The sequence below is a fragment of the Aspergillus caelatus genome (genome assembly GCF_009193585.1).
Source record: "Aspergillus caelatus strain CBS 763.97 unplaced genomic scaffold BDV27scaffold_124, whole genome shotgun sequence".
Taxonomy (NCBI): domain Eukaryota; kingdom Fungi; phylum Ascomycota; class Eurotiomycetes; order Eurotiales; family Aspergillaceae; genus Aspergillus; species Aspergillus caelatus.
In genome coordinates this window covers 222-14,908 of record NW_022475387.1, presented here as the reverse complement: position 1 = coordinate 14,908, position 14,687 = coordinate 222, and the positions used below count along the sequence as shown (strand labels likewise).

Below are 14,687 nucleotides of genomic sequence, written 5' to 3'. Positions count from 1 at the left end.
CCCAATGGCTCGTATTTAATCTGCCATAGTTAACCGTGATTGACAGCACATCTTTTTAGCTTATCACACATTGACTACATTTCGCAGTTGTATCTTCATAGAATTTTTGTATTCCGAACACTTATCATCAATATGCACTCTGCCATCAAGGTCATCCTATTTGTCCTATTCCCACTTATCTACGGATCTCAGAACCTTCCCGTTGTTGACGTCGCAATAGTAGGAGCCGGATTATCCGGCCTGAGCACAGCAAAGGACCTTGCAAAAGCTGGCAAATCATTTGTGATATTCGAAGCTCGAGACCGAGTCGGTGGCCGCGTCTTCAATAAACAGCTACCAAATAAGGGAATTGTAGAAGTCGGCGCTCAATTCGTGGGGCCAACTCAGGATAGAGTACTTGACCTGGCACAATCACTTGGCTTGTCGACTTTCAAAACGTTTAATTCGGGTAATACGACCCTTTTCCGAAACGGAACACACAACGTGTTCAATGGAACATTCACGACCGGAGATGTGCCTATTTCCCCCGAAGGCCTGGCGCAGGCTGGACGGGCACTTCTGCTACTGGATGCGATGGCGACTGAGCTAGATGTCAGTTCCCCATGGAACCACTCTCACTCAATTGAATGGGATAGCGAGACTGTACAAAGCTGGCTGAACAGTGAAGCGCCCCATCCGGATGCCCAGTTTCTGCTTACCCAAGGTCTACAATCGGTGTTTTCCACTGAGCCTCGAGAACAGTCGCTTTTATACACGCTTGCGTATATCGCGGCTGCGGGTAATGCAACTACGCGTGGAACCTTCGAGCGCCTCTTAGATGTAGCTGGCGGAGCACAGGAGCAACGTATCGTGGGAGGGACCCAGCTGCTAGCCATCAGACTTGCTGAGAGAATCGGATTGAGCAATATCATTTTCAATGCTGCTGTTCGAAACATCGAGTTAAAAGGTGAGACCTACCTTGTCTCCTCGGATAATCAATCGGTCATAGCAAAGCACGTGGTCGTTGCCATGTCGCCTCCCCTGGCATCCCGCATCACTTATCAGCCGTTGCTGCCAGCGGCGCGAGATCATCTTACTCAACGAATGCCAATGGGATCTATTGGAAAAGCATTCGCTACATACACTACTCCTTTCTGGCGGGAGGCCGGCCTCAACGGGCAGGTGGTCAGCGACACTGGGGCGGTACGAATTACTTTCGATAGCTCCCCTGACGATGGCTCATTCGGTATCATGATGGGTTTTATCGAGGCGGACGAAATGAGGAGACTAGATCGATTGCCCGAGCGTGAGATAATCAAAGAGACCACCCAAGACCTAGTTCGCTATTTTGGGCCCAAAGCAGCTAATGTTCAGAACTGGGTCATCCAGCGGTGGGATCTTGAACAATTTTCTAGGGGAGGGCCCGTTGCGTATGCACCTCCAGGTGTGCTCACGGCTTATGGTACCTCATTAAAGTCACCGCACAGAAAGCTCCATTTTGCGGGAACAGAGGCCTCTTCTTTCTGGGTTGGGTTCATGGACGGCGCAATTCGATCGGGGGAACGTGTTGCTATGGAAATCTTGATGGATTTGTAGTTGTTCGTCAGCAGCTTTCGTATCAGTGACTGCGCGTCGTCTCTGGAAATACCAAGCCTTTTCTTGGCGATGGTAGCTGGAGCTCTAGGTTAGTTAGTTGAAGTGCTAGCTTAGGATCCTGTGTATTATGCTCATTGATTGTTTTTATTCTCTATAAAAGTTTCATTGATCAGTCACATCGTTACGTTAGGTATCTGCGCTTCTAAAGACGTTTAATCGATCTTGATCGCTAGCTTTCCGAAGTGCTTCTGGGCCCACTGTGAAGAATATTAGCATAAGGTGTTACCCCCTTGAGAAACACGGATAGCCTTACCATGTATTCATAAGCATCCTTAGCCTTGTCGAGGGTGAAGACCTTAGGGTCCACAACAGGATGGATATCATTAGCCTCAATAGCCTTAACCATGTTGTTCAGTAATTCCTTGCTTCCGACGTAAACACCCCGAACGGTACAGATGTTGCTGAGGGTGTCAAGAATGGTCGGCTGAGACTTGGGATCAACACCGCCGAGGAAACCAATAATGCTAATGACACCCTCGAATTTGATACACTTGAAGCTCTGGTTAAGCGTTCCGCTGCCGCCGACCTCGACGATGTGGTCCACACCAACATTGTCGGGCGTGAGCTTGCGAGCAGCCTCGCCCCAATTGGGATCAGACTTGTAGTTGATAACGTGGTCTGCGCCAAGCTCCTTCAATTTCTCTGACTTCTCAGCAGAGGAGGTAGTAGCGATGACAGTCGCCCCAGCAGCTTTAGCGAACTATCATGGACAGTTAGTTAGATGCCAAGCTCCAAGCCCAACTGGCTAAAAATAGAATAAATTAGACGGAAAGGCTTACCTGCAGTGCAAACAAGCTAACGCCGCCAGTTCCCTGCACCAGAACAGTCTGTCCTGACTGGAGAGGCTTCAGACCATACAAAGCGTTCCAGCTGGTCAGAGCGGCACACGAAAGCGTACTGGCCTCAAGGTGGGTGAGGTTCTTCGGGCTTTTCACTAGACCATTCTCGTTGAAGACGCCGTATTGACGCAAAGTACCATCAATAACACCACCCAGGCCAGATCCGGCGGCCCTGGGATCGACAGGACCGTACTGGTGCAGCTGATTGAACAGGGTAATCACCTTGTCTCCTTTGCTGAATTGAGACACCTTAGGACCCACTTCGACAACCTCACCGGCTCCATCTGAGCCTGGCACAACAGGGAAGTTGATGGCGAAGGGGTACATGCCCTAGCAGCACGCATTAGCAGGGAACAAATGTTGCAGAGAGGTTTCGTTGTCATCGACGTACCCGTGGAATGATAAGGTCGCGATAATTGAGCGAGGCGGCGTGGAACTTCACCAACACATCGTTATCGCCAACCTTGGGGACTGGCGCATCATTGTAGGCAAGCTCGTCAAAGCCGTTGGCCTTGCCCTGCACGGTCCACTGCTTCATGTTCTCGGGTGCCATGATTATTTACAGGTGTCAATGGTGAATAAAACAATTGTGAGTTGGTATGTGGAAAATTCGACGCTCAGCTCCTTGGTGGAGGGGTTTTTATGTAGTTATAAAGCTTCTGGAAGCCTGTATTATTGACGTAAGTGGGCAGATCCCCACATCTGTGACGATCCTCGAATGAGGATTCGGTAGATGGAGTAACTGGGAGCCATTCTCCCTCCAAAATGGCCCAACGTCCAAAGTTCGAGTGTGTTCCTCGCCAAATCACAGCTCATGGGGCAGTGTGTGGCCCGCCTTTGCTGATAAATCCGACTTAGGCTGATTCCCTTTTTCGGGTACAAGATGAAAAAACACGGCGTCAATGTGTGGATCTTTCTCATCCGGTTTTCCACAGATAAAAGTGCCCGACGGGTCTTTTCATAATCATGTGATTAAATGTTTATTGCCCCTTCTCTCCTACTGCCTTTTAGCTCTAGCATCATCTATTTACTGTGTACACACCCTCTGCACTCAACTGCTATGATCCTATCCTTCCCGAGCTCAAATCAAAGATCCAATGCTTTAGTATAAAGTAATCTTGTCGCTAGAAATATTACATTAAATATTCACATCCACCTCGTATACTTGTTAGTGTCTAGCGTCCATCATTGCTTGAATCTTCATTCAGTGCACAAACAGGACCTCTATGTTACTTTCAGTTAACAGATAGGCTCCCAGACTCGATTATAGAATCCAAATTAAAAACCACTTTCAGAGACAACATTCGAAGTTATGAAACAAAACCCGAAATATCTCGGACGTTTCTATAGAGTGTAGTTTCTCGAGAGCCTGAATCTCTCGAAGCTGGGAATGTGGCAGACAAGGAGAGCTCGCCCTTTGAGACCATTTTAAAAGATTTTGATACCATGATAGCTTCCCTTCCACAGAAACAAATATAGCTACAAATCTTCTTCTAAAGAATTGACAGATCGGTGGTAGCTTATATAGTTCAAGGGATAGAAGAGTTCACTTGAACTAACTAGACAAATGATATCTCGGTATCCTCTTTGTTTGGATATCGACTGAGTAGTATATCTTGTCTCTGTCAGATAGCCACGGCCTGGCAGAACATTTGATTATACTTTCTAAATTCCTTAGATTATCTAAATTAATTATACTAACTACCTAGATTCCTTATACTATTTAGATTGCGTAGATCATCTGAATAGATTGCACTGCATTATGCATAGATTGCCTACTACCTAAATCACCTACCTTACCTAAGTAGGCAGAGGCCGCAGAGCGGCAGAGGAGCAAATTCACATAATCTAGAAATATAGGCAGTGCAGCCGCCAGCGTATTCGAATAAATCATGATCTAGAAGTCTAGGCAGTATAGCCGATTGCCTATTTTATTAAATCTAGATAAAGCGGTAAGTAAAAATACCACATGACGAGTCGATTCTCGCCCGAATTCAATCAAAACCCAGAAGCGTGTACCAATCAGAACGCAGATCCTTTCGCGCAGCCTCACTACTATACATACTAGTTATTTATTACGCCCAATATCTGAGTTAGTGCTCCATTACAATGGGGATTTTTAGATCAGGTGGAGGATAGACTTTTACGGAGTACTTTGGAAAACTGTCGAAGCCGCGAAGACCGCAGGGCGATGTCAGAGAGTCAGAGGGCCAGCGCAGGATTTGCTATCAATGGACTCAATGAATGGTTGGGGGAAACAAGGATCCGCTTTAGACTTCCAGGACCAAGTGGCACGGTTCAATCAAGGGAAAGGTAGTAGTAATGCTAGCTGAGCTGAGCTCAGCTGCGCAATCAAGGGCCCGTGCGAGGGCTCATGCAACAATGAGTGTGTGACGCTCTCGTGAACACTACTAGAATCTTTGTTTCAACCTCGTCGAGTATAGCATCTCGATCTATTCTTTCAACTTGAGATCCTGAGAAATCCCTGAGCTCTCTTTGCCTACTTCCTACAACCACCATGGAACGCCTGAAAAATGCTACAACCTCAATTATCTCTTTTGGACAGACGGTTGGTCGAGAACATTCAACCGCCCTAGCCGTTGGTGGCGCGGGACTGGCACTCGCTACAGCTCCCGTCACCGGCCCTGCAGTGTTAGGTGCTGTGGGTTTCAGCTCTACAGGGCCTGTTGCGGCGTCTCTTGCTGCAGCATGGCAGTCTTCAATTGGAATAGTCCAAGCGGGAACCTGGTTTGCCACCTTACAGAGTGCTGCAATGGGAGGTGCTACTGCGGGAACTTTTACGACAGCATCGAATATTGGAATCGGAATAATGGGATCTGCGGCAGTTGGAACACAATTGAATGATAAGAAAAGAAGATTATCAGTAGGAAATGATCATGGTATTTTATCAATGCCTGCCTACACATTGCTCAAGGCTGACATGTATGAAGACGAAAGCCAGCCAGCTGATGATTATGAATACACAGCAAGCAACCCGCAAACCTCTGATCCCGACGATTCTTTAGACACGGAATTTATGAAATTGCTCAAGATCGACATATCTTAAGTACTACAGCAGTGTTCTATCGGTTATTTACTCTCCCTAAATAAGATTGGCAAGAATAGGAGACTATCCTATACTATGTCACTCTTATATATGCTCTATGGTAACTCCATTAGTCTAGTATTGTGTACTAGACTTCAGAAGATGGTCACACACGGTTGTGTTATAAGTAATGGGAGACTTATTGAACGTTCCTCCCTTGACTGGGAATGCTTTTTGTGCGAAAGTACCTCCTAGTGGGATATCATAATCTGAAGAAATTCCGAGTTTGCTTGGGAAAGGTATTCATTAAGTAGAAGTACGTTAGACAAGAATCATAAAGTAGGTAGACCCATACTCATTATCATACAGCAGCTTTTGTATTTTAACTGTACAGGTAAAAGGGTATCATAGTAGAGTCCCTAGGATCATGTTCTTTATTCATTACACCGGTCTTCTTTCTCCCGGATCCTCAGATAGATCCTGTACATTGGTAGGTTACCCTATTCTCTTATTATTTATATATTAATAGAGCAAGAAGCTTAACTAAATAATGCCACCTGCAAATATGGCCCTTGACAATCTGTCCACTATCTCTTTCCATGAGACAGTTGGCTCGCTGTGTATCTCCAATTGTGAATCGAAATACACAAATCAAGCATGCTCACCACGTGTTCAGGTCGTTCGATGCCATGAAGATGGGACAGCAACCATTATGGCCATCAGGCCTACTTGGCGAAACAACCGTTCTTTTCAAACCATTAACACCGAAGCATAGGCGGGTATATCTCCAAAATTGGCTACCTCAAGGGCTAAGGCTTATTTAAGCATACCTCTCATCCACTTAAGTTCTGTGATTGCACATCACGCAGTCTTCTCAAGTAGGAGGAGGTACTGTCTCATCAGGTGGGAGATAGTCTGTGAAGTTGAGGGCATATCCTTCCCAAAAGAGGCGTAGCATTAGGTCGTCATTCCCCAGCGGTGGCGGCCAGTCAGATGTTTCTCGTAGACTCAGGAAGCCGGAGAGTGAGTCCATGAAGGACTCATCTTCGTTCTCTCCCACTCTTGGTTCACCATTCACTGTGTCGATAGGTGCTAGTTCTTGATTGTTTTGCTGATCACCATTGGTGTCACTGCTCGGATCCAGAGTCAATATCCGTTCAACAAATGGCGTTCTGGACTCGTGCCGCTCACGCCGTAGCCGCTCGCGGTAGACATCGATGGCCTCAGAAAAGCTCGTGAGAATACGATGGTACTGTGCCGCCTGAGGGCTCAAGTGCCCTAGTGACCCGAGCAGACGGCGTGCGCCGTGAAAGGCATCGCAAATTTCCGAAGTCGTCTGCCCTTCTGCGAGAAGAGAAAATCCCAAGACCAGGCCGGCTGCAAAAAGCCATGCTCTATAAGTCTTCGTCAGCTTATTATAGACTTGATGTCTCCCAATAAAGGCAGTGTCTTCTTACTTCAAGATACACATGTTCCCCCATAGTATTCCAGCCTCGGCCGCATCACAGCACATTTGTGCCATGTAGGTCGCAGCATCAGTACACACGCTTGACAATTCAGCAACTTTCTCATTTCCTTCGCTGGAATCTTGACGGAGGCTCATCTTCCTTGGTCGCTTGCTGCGAATTTGCGGCATAATGTGCTGGATCAAGGATTGACGAGTCACAAGGATAACGCCGAAATAGTAAGTGCAGGCGACATGGATGTTCCCAATCATATTTTCTCGATAGTCTGGATTTGAGCCCAGATCGGGTTCTTTCCGCGGTCGTAGGCGCAGTCTGTCGGGCAGTGCTTGACTCCATTCACGCCAGATTTGCAGGAAGTGGTCGGCAGAATTCGCGTCCAACTTCTCTCCGTCAGTCAGCCTCTGGACAATGGCCTCCAGCACCGAGGAGGCCTCGTACGCAGCATTGAGGGCTGAAGTGCGATGACTAGCTTCATGGTCGCAATCATCTACATGGACATCATCGGTGCGGAGTGACGATGTGCTTCCAGGTCTGCCTAAGATAGAGCTGGAGACGAGATCGAGAACTCGAATGCTTTTACCGATCCGTAGCCTTACGATTCGATTAGCTTTCCCCAACAACCAGCAGCTAAGAACATACCTTCTAGCCCTGTCCTCTGAAGGCATCTGTCTGTACTGTCCAGAAATGTGTAGCCCAAGAACTATAGAAGCTCTTGCTGCTACTCCGATATACATAAAGGCTGCATTTCGACGGCAGGCTCCGAACATATAGAAGGCCATCAGCAAAAAGTCACGGGCCATATAGACCGTTGGATCCTCTAGAAAACCACCAAACGCCATTTTCCTGGCTTGACAGAAGTATCTTGCTGCACATAAGAGGTCTTCCTGAGTTCTGCCTTTGCATTGGGCTCCTATTGCAATCATCATGTATACAGCAGTGAGGTCCTCCTTTACGTGGCTATCCAATCGACCGGCGTTGGGCATACGAATGCTATTGGACACCTTTACCATCCGATTGATCTCCTCCCAGCTAAAGAGGTCTAAAAGACCACTAGACTTTCCATCGCGTAAGCTACGAGTTCAGATTGCGTTTGGCGTAAGAGGCTGATGATAGAGACTCACAACATCTAAGAAGCACTGGATAAGTGCCCATTTCTCTGTCTCCATCAACTCGTCTGCAAAGAAGTCCGTTCCCGTGTCAGGGACGTCCACTTCAAACATCTTGCGGCTATTCTGGCTTTCAGTAAAGCCCACGGGGCCGACATAGCGTTTTACTATCGCTTGTAGAAATTGAAGAAAAGATACGGCAGCAGCACCGCCCATAAAAACTGACACGTCCTCTAGATTAACATCTGGTTCTTACAAGGGCAAGGTCTTTCATTTGGACGCAACACACCTCTCTCACCGCTAGAGCTATACAGCATAGTAGGCCGTTGCCCCGCGGACGGCGTTGTATCTCGCGTACTACGGACATCATCGCTTTCTCGCGGTCGCGGTTTCTCGATGGGAGTTACAGTGTTATATGTGATTGCATGGTGGTCAGCTTCCGACGGCGTTAATTGTTGTAGTTGAATAGGAGCGCGAGTTTGGGTGGGGTGTGTTCCTCGCTGCTGGGATGTGAATGCACAGGACTCAGCGGTGCCCTTCATCTGACACGTTCGACAAGGCCGGGCGCCATCGCAACGTTTCTTCGACGCTTTGCAAGCAAGACATGCCCTGACTGAACGCTTCCGGTCTTGTGGTTTTACTCGCGGCCGCGGCATCGGATAGAGGATCGGGGACGGTGGAGAACGACTGGCTTGTTGTCACAACAAAAGTTCCCACACTTGCTGGGCGGAAAGTACCCCGTAAATACACCAGAGATTATTAGCCGCGAGTAAAGATGCGAATAGTAGCACGTAGCATATCAAAAGTGGGGCAGTGATAAATGGAGTTGGAGGAATGGAGTTCATGTTTCTTATCTGGACAGCAAGGAGGTAAAGAAGTTCGTCCCGGCTTTTGTCAAGATGGGGCGCGGCCCGTACCCCCCACCGGTTCTCGGGTAATGCACTTGGTCGGGTGTGCATGTTCCGCCAACAAGCGTCATGTTACAATGTTATTCGCCTCACACCAACAGTCCTCATAGGCAAATGAAAGAAGAAGTCAATTAGTGATAAGCTGCGCCATTATGCGCGTGACTTATCATGCCTTCATTCGTTTCAAGAGTTAAAAGGCCACCATACCTACACCCTCAGAGTTAGAAATCATTCCCACTGTCACAAACACCCTACAATACCTACTTCATTCAACTGCAACTATGGGCTCTCATCAAGAATCTTGGAGGCGACTGAATGTAGGTGTGGTCGGTGGTGGTATTGGCGGCATGTCCGTCGCCATCGCCCTCCGCCGCGCCGGTCATGAGGTAACCATCTACGAACGCAACGACTTTGCTGGCGAGGTCGGCGCCTCAGTTTCATGTGCTGCCAATGGTACAAGATGGCTTCATGAGTGGGGCGTGGATATCGAAAAGGGTGACCCAGTCGTGCTGCGCAAGCTCATCAACCATGACTGGAAGACTGGTGAGCCGGTCAGTGTCTACGACCTCGCGGATTACGAGGAGAGATGGGGTTACGTCTACAACATGTTCCATCGTCAGTACATGCATGCGATGTTGAAGGACTGTGCGTTACAAGAAGAGGGAGAAGGCACTCCAGCTAAGCTCCAGGTTAACCATGCGGTATACCACTCCATCTCTACTACGGTGCTACTAGACAAACAGGTCCATGCTAACATCACCTTCAGTGCAAAGATATCGACCTAGCCACGGGTGTCATCACGTTTACAAATGGAGTCCAAGCTCAGCATGACTTGATAATTGGCGCTGACGGTATTGGTTCGGTCGTTCGTGGTATCATAGGACTTCGTCCAGAGAAGAAGCCTTCGGACCAGAGTTGCCTACATGCCAATGTCCGTACAGAAGATGCCGTCCGACTTGGCCTGGTTGACTACTCCCAAAACAGTGCGCTGGAGTACTGGGGCGGCCAAGAAGGCAAGTGGGACAAGATTGTACTCTCGCCATGCAATGGTGGCCGTTTGCTATCGTACTACTGCTTTTTCTCTCGAGAAAAGGGAGATTTTAGCAATCACACCTGGGGCAGTGCAGACCGGCCGGTGGAGGAGCTACTGGAGCCGTACCCGGAGCTCGATCGTCAAGTGTTTTCTCACCTATCTATTGGCACAGAGATCCGGCCGTGGCGCTTGTGGGTTCAGTAAGTCGACATCCTTCTCCTCTATTATAGTCGTTGTACTAACGCACATTCGATAGCCAACCATATCCATACATTGCCCGTGATATGGTGTGTTTGCTCGGTGATGCAGGTCATCCGGTACAGAATTATCTCTTGTCATGTTGGTTATACGATCAACAAGGCTAATATAATAATACAGATGATGCCTCACCAAAGCCAGGGTGCCTGTATGGCAATTGAAGATGCCGCAGCGCTTGGTATCCTTTTCAACAAGACCAACTTCACTGGAGATATTGCTGAAACCCTCGCCATCTATAACGAAATCCGACTGCCCCGAGCTACGAAGGTTCAATCTGCTGCGGCAAAGGCCGCTTATAATATTAATGAACGGATAGGTCAGTAAAGCAGTTGCCCATTAGAAAAGAAATTACTGACAGGTTTCCAAGGGTTCTCGAGCAATACTACAAACTCCGTATACAAAGTTGAAGATGAGAAGAAGAAGCTGACTATTGAAGAGATGAATGCGTAAGTTGATGACTCTTTGGCCCAATCTTTCTGCAACAGGCTCTGACTATGTGGTCAAGGTACGATATGTACAAAGATATCGAAGAGGCGATCGCAAGGCGCAAAGGGTTACCTTTCACTGCACCATACACGAAAGGGCTCCCATTCGGCTTAAAGCTGTCGAATGGAGTGACAATTGGAGAATAATTTGTGATACCATCATGCAGAATGCCCCTTTCATACTGCTTTCATGACTTTAGCCTGGTTCATGCTGCATCTTACTAAAGTGATCCTCATGATCCATTTTTTTCATATGTATATTCCAGTTTTAGCATGATTATGATTTGTCAAATTTCTCTGACATGAAAAATCGAAATGGCTTATGCTGCAAAAATACTGATAATATATCATTTCCAACTTATTGCTTACAGAGTAATGATATACTACTAAGTTAACAAGTGAATATCCTTCACCATAGGAAACAGGGTGATCTGAGAAGTGAAAGTAGTTGTATCCTCGCTCTTCAATATTACACACCCATCTTCACTCCATCAAATCACGACAGCTAGTTCCTACTTCTCTTGAAGATCAGTTCTTGCAATTTTCCTACGGCTTATCGTACTTAGGATCAGAACTGCCCTTCGACTTGCTAAAGTGTGTCTTGAGACGAACCCTCAATGACGATGGAAAATGGCGTCACATTTCTCGAGTAAGTTTATGCTCAAATAAAAAGAATGTCAAGAACAGTGGATATTCAAAAGTATATTAATAGTCTCATCAGGTTCCTCACGTCGGACTTCGTCTCCCTTCAAGCTCTCAACTCCACGCGTGTGTTCAAGGTCCACAGAGCACTTCTTGACGCCAAATGCAAAGCTGTTGCTTCGGCATTCAATGGTAATTTTACTGAGAGGCAAAATGGGGTGTATACTTTTTCTGATACCTCCGAGGGGACTCTGTCGCGATTCCTCGAATGGGCCTATCGAGGGGACTATACCGAGCCCGTGGTAAAGCGTAAAGACACGGCATCTGACAAAACCAAGAAAGACCCTGCTAGCAATCAGCTGGAGAGCCTGGACTATCCACTAATGGCTCATATGGCACTGTATATCTTCAGTGAGGTTTATATTGTTCCAAACCTGAAGGACCTTGTCTTTGCCAAGATCAAAGCAGCCATCGAAGTCATAAACAAACCACGTACGGAGGATGATCAGCGTGGTGTTATCTCTCTCTTGAAGCTTGCATATACGATGATTCCTGCAAATAAGTCCTCGGCAGATCTACAAGAGTGGTTGGCGCATTATGCCGCATTCAGTTTGGAGGAGCTCCGCGGTCAGCCTTCATTCAATGACGTCCTCAAGCTCAGTCCAGATTTGGCTTCCAAAATCCTAAGTAGATCAAACCCAGCTGATTCTCCTCCTTGGCCTAGAGGGTGGGGTGAACATAAACGATTGAATGGAGGTTGGCTTTGATTTTGGTATACCATGTATTCAAGCTTATCGTTTCTACACCCCATAGAGGGATGCCAGGTACCTATGGTGGTGGCATGGGAAGGGGGGACACTAAGGGCTACGTTGCAGAGTGATCGCGCAATACACTAATTAACTGAGCTCAATTGCCGATCATTGTAGAATCAATGGATAATTATCCGTCATGGTATGGGAAGAGAGATGAGGGGTAAATTATCACCTCATTTTTCCGAGTCGGTGCAATTCCGACCTCTCTTTTCTACTTATTACTTCGACAACCTCCCCTCCTACATAATCCTCTATATTTAATCGCTGTGCAGAAAGATTATAGACGTTGTTATAGCTCGTAATACAACACAGGAACCTCATCCAACCAAGACCATGTCTCTAGGAAGGACTTTCAAACTCAACTCGGGATACAATATCCCCGCCATTGGACTGGGAACCTGGGTATGTGTATCAAAAAAGAACACGCCAGGGGAATAATACCGATCGCATTTGACATTTACTAACAACCCTAGCTCTCAAAACCACACGAGGTTGAGAATGCCGTCGAGGCAGCTTTGCGCGCAGGATATCGCCATATCGATGCTGCAGCATGCTACCTGAACGAGAATGAAGTAGGGAACGGCTGGAAGAAGTCGGGTGTCCCTCGAGACCAGATCTTTGTCAGTAACACCTTTGCCAGGCAATCGCTTTTTGTCAATATGAATATTGCGTCATGAGCTGACTACAAGACAGATCACTAGCAAGCTATGGAACACACATCACCATCCCGAACATGTCGAGGAGGCAGTCAACAAGACCCTTAAGGACCTCCAGACAGACTACCTGGATCTATACTTGGTTTGTTCGCTCCATACGTCATTCAACCACAGAAACCCACCCTAACCGTGCCAGATCCATTGGCCCGTCGCATTCGAACATACAAACGAAACTCTCACGCCTATCGATCCGGTCACGAAGCGATTCCGTTTGGCGAACGTACCTATCGCTGGTACGTGGGCTGCTCTGGAGAAGCTCGTGGATGCGGGCAAGCTCCGAAGCATTGGTATCAGCAATTTCACGCAGGACAAGATTGATGACCTTCTTAAGACGGCGAAGATTCCCCCGGCTGTCAACCAAATCGAGGCCCATCCTTATCTCCAACAGCCTGGTCTTCATAAGTACCTGAAGGAGAAGGTCAAAATAACCCTAATTTCGAGTGAGCTTTACAGGATGAATGCTAATATGCTTATAGAATATTCTCTCCGTCGCATATAGCCCTCTGGGCAACAACATCTACAATGCCCCACGGTATGGCTCTCCTCCCTCTACAACAAATAACCCACGGCCCACAGTCCACTAACCTATGAATGTACCAGTGTTGTCGACGACCCCGCCGTCAAAGAGATCGCTAGTAAATTGGGCAAAGACCCCGCCGCCCTTTTGATCTCATGGGCAGTCCAGCGCGGTACTGCCGTGCTGCCGAAGAGTGTCACCCCCTCGCGAATTGAAAGCAACTTCCAGGGTACATTCCTATCTTTTTTCTGTTGTCTAACTATGTGGTTTGAGACTAATTGCGCTAGATTTCATTATTCCCGACGCTGAATTCGAAGCCTTGAACAAACTTGACCGTAACCAGAGATACAACTTTCCCTTCCGTTGGGGAATTGATGTCTTTGGGGAAGTGGGAGCTGAAGAAACCGAGAGGCGGGCGGAGGAACATGCTGCGAAGCAGAGAGAGGGAGCTTAGACTTTGATCATCGTGTAAGAATGTGTTCGCTAGGTCTCTAAATATCCAATTCTGGTGGTTGTGTTTATCGCTGTATAAACAACGTGCATTATTTATAGATAGAGAGAGAGAGAGAGAGAGATAGAGATGTGCATTATACCCGAATACAGCTCCCAGCTTTGGGGCTCTTCTCGGGTCGCCGACGGCCAGTTGGCCAGCCGGTAAGACTAACTTAGGTATATACAGGGTTATTCTAGCTAGATAGTGGTGACACGCTGTCTTTGTACAGTCTTAAAGTATTTAGTTCCCTTTCCTAATCTCTTTTCTTGTTCTGTCTTCCCAGCTCAACCAAATAGCTTATATCAATAATTGTATCTGAAAGTACACATACACACCTAGACAGCATAGATTGGGAATACCAAAGGGATCTGAAAATAGCGGTAATTATAGCCGGCTGCTTCCCCTAGTCCGTCGTCTTACCCTACCACTGGTGAGATTAATCCGCTGTTACCGGTATCAGAGTCGCTACTGTCCCTATTGTCGCGTAGTCGTAGAGACACTAGATAGACCAGGTATTTATTTATAGTAGAAACCGGGCGGTATACAGTATATATTTTAAATTATCTAGTATCTTATTGAGATTCCTTGAGCTGAATTAGAAATAACCCTATATCTCGGTATAGAGTATTCGGTACGATAGGTATATAATTATAATATAGTACCGGGTTTCAGAGGTGCTCCAGTATCTCGGGCAGTAGTCAGTCTACGTGTTTGACCTTCGCTAGCTATCC

The 14,687-nt window shown here is 47.2% G+C and overlaps 7 protein-coding genes across 7 annotated transcripts; 5 read left to right on the top strand and 2 right to left on the bottom strand.

Moving 5' to 3' along the window:
- The first annotated feature begins 41 nt into the window (after nt 1–41).
- Nucleotides 42–1,738, top strand: BDV27DRAFT_130508 (flavin monoamine oxidase family protein). The gene has a single exon (XM_032067428.1). It carries the CDS (start codon nt 133–135, stop codon nt 1,573–1,575), a length of 1,443 nt encoding a protein of 480 aa, XP_031926119.1. The 5' UTR covers nt 42–132; the 3' UTR covers nt 1,576–1,738.
- Nucleotides 1,682–3,409, bottom strand: BDV27DRAFT_11752 (zinc-dependent alcohol dehydrogenase family protein). Its single transcript, XM_032064705.1, has 4 exons — nt 2,866–3,409; nt 2,415–2,804; nt 1,889–2,335; nt 1,682–1,832 (listed from the first exon to the last, which is right to left on the bottom strand). The coding sequence occupies exons 1-4, from the start codon at nt 3,025–3,027 to the stop codon at nt 1,788–1,790; spliced, it is 1,044 nt and encodes a 347-aa protein (XP_031926118.1). The 5' UTR covers nt 3,028–3,409; the 3' UTR covers nt 1,682–1,787.
- Nucleotides 3,410–4,770: 1,361 nt separating this feature from the next.
- BDV27DRAFT_130505 (interferon alpha-inducible IFI6/IFI27 family protein) lies at nt 4,771–5,960 on the top strand. The gene is made up of 3 exons (XM_032067427.1): nt 4,771–5,374; nt 5,462–5,859; nt 5,922–5,960. The coding sequence occupies exons 1-2, from the start codon at nt 4,993–4,995 to the stop codon at nt 5,539–5,541; spliced, it is 462 nt and encodes a 153-aa protein (XP_031926117.1). The 5' UTR covers nt 4,771–4,992; the 3' UTR covers nt 5,542–5,859; nt 5,922–5,960.
- Nucleotides 5,961–6,394: 434 nt separating this feature from the next.
- Nucleotides 6,395–8,308, bottom strand: BDV27DRAFT_146421 (fungal specific transcription factor domain-containing protein; the record flags this gene model as incomplete). Its single annotated transcript, XM_032070578.1, has 4 exons — nt 6,395–6,914; nt 6,978–7,577; nt 7,626–7,987; nt 8,108–8,308. 4 exons carry the CDS (start codon nt 8,306–8,308, stop codon nt 6,395–6,397), a joined length of 1,683 nt encoding a protein of 560 aa, XP_031926116.1.
- Nucleotides 8,309–9,100: 792 nt separating this feature from the next.
- On the top strand, nt 9,101–11,110 carry BDV27DRAFT_130502 (FAD-dependent oxidoreductase). Its single transcript, XM_032067426.1, has 6 exons — nt 9,101–9,701; nt 9,767–10,233; nt 10,290–10,350; nt 10,412–10,607; nt 10,659–10,737; nt 10,797–11,110. Exons 1-6 carry the CDS (start codon nt 9,282–9,284, stop codon nt 10,921–10,923), a joined length of 1,350 nt encoding a protein of 449 aa, XP_031926115.1. The 5' UTR covers nt 9,101–9,281; the 3' UTR covers nt 10,924–11,110.
- Nucleotides 11,111–11,393: 283 nt separating this feature from the next.
- Nucleotides 11,394–12,185, top strand: BDV27DRAFT_159153 (uncharacterized protein; the record flags this gene model as incomplete). The annotated part of the gene is made up of 2 exons (XM_032072830.1): nt 11,394–11,425; nt 11,498–12,185. The coding sequence occupies 2 exons, from the start codon at nt 11,394–11,396 to the stop codon at nt 12,183–12,185; spliced, it is 720 nt and encodes a 239-aa protein (XP_031926114.1).
- Nucleotides 12,186–12,460: 275 nt separating this feature from the next.
- On the top strand, nt 12,461–13,997 carry BDV27DRAFT_130501 (NADP-dependent oxidoreductase domain-containing protein). The gene is made up of 7 exons (XM_032067425.1): nt 12,461–12,632; nt 12,704–12,850; nt 12,924–13,028; nt 13,083–13,364; nt 13,423–13,478; nt 13,547–13,692; nt 13,751–13,997. The coding sequence occupies exons 1-7, from the start codon at nt 12,564–12,566 to the stop codon at nt 13,915–13,917; spliced, it is 972 nt and encodes a 323-aa protein (XP_031926113.1). The 5' UTR covers nt 12,461–12,563; the 3' UTR covers nt 13,918–13,997.
- Nucleotides 13,998–14,687: the final 690 nt, after the last annotated feature.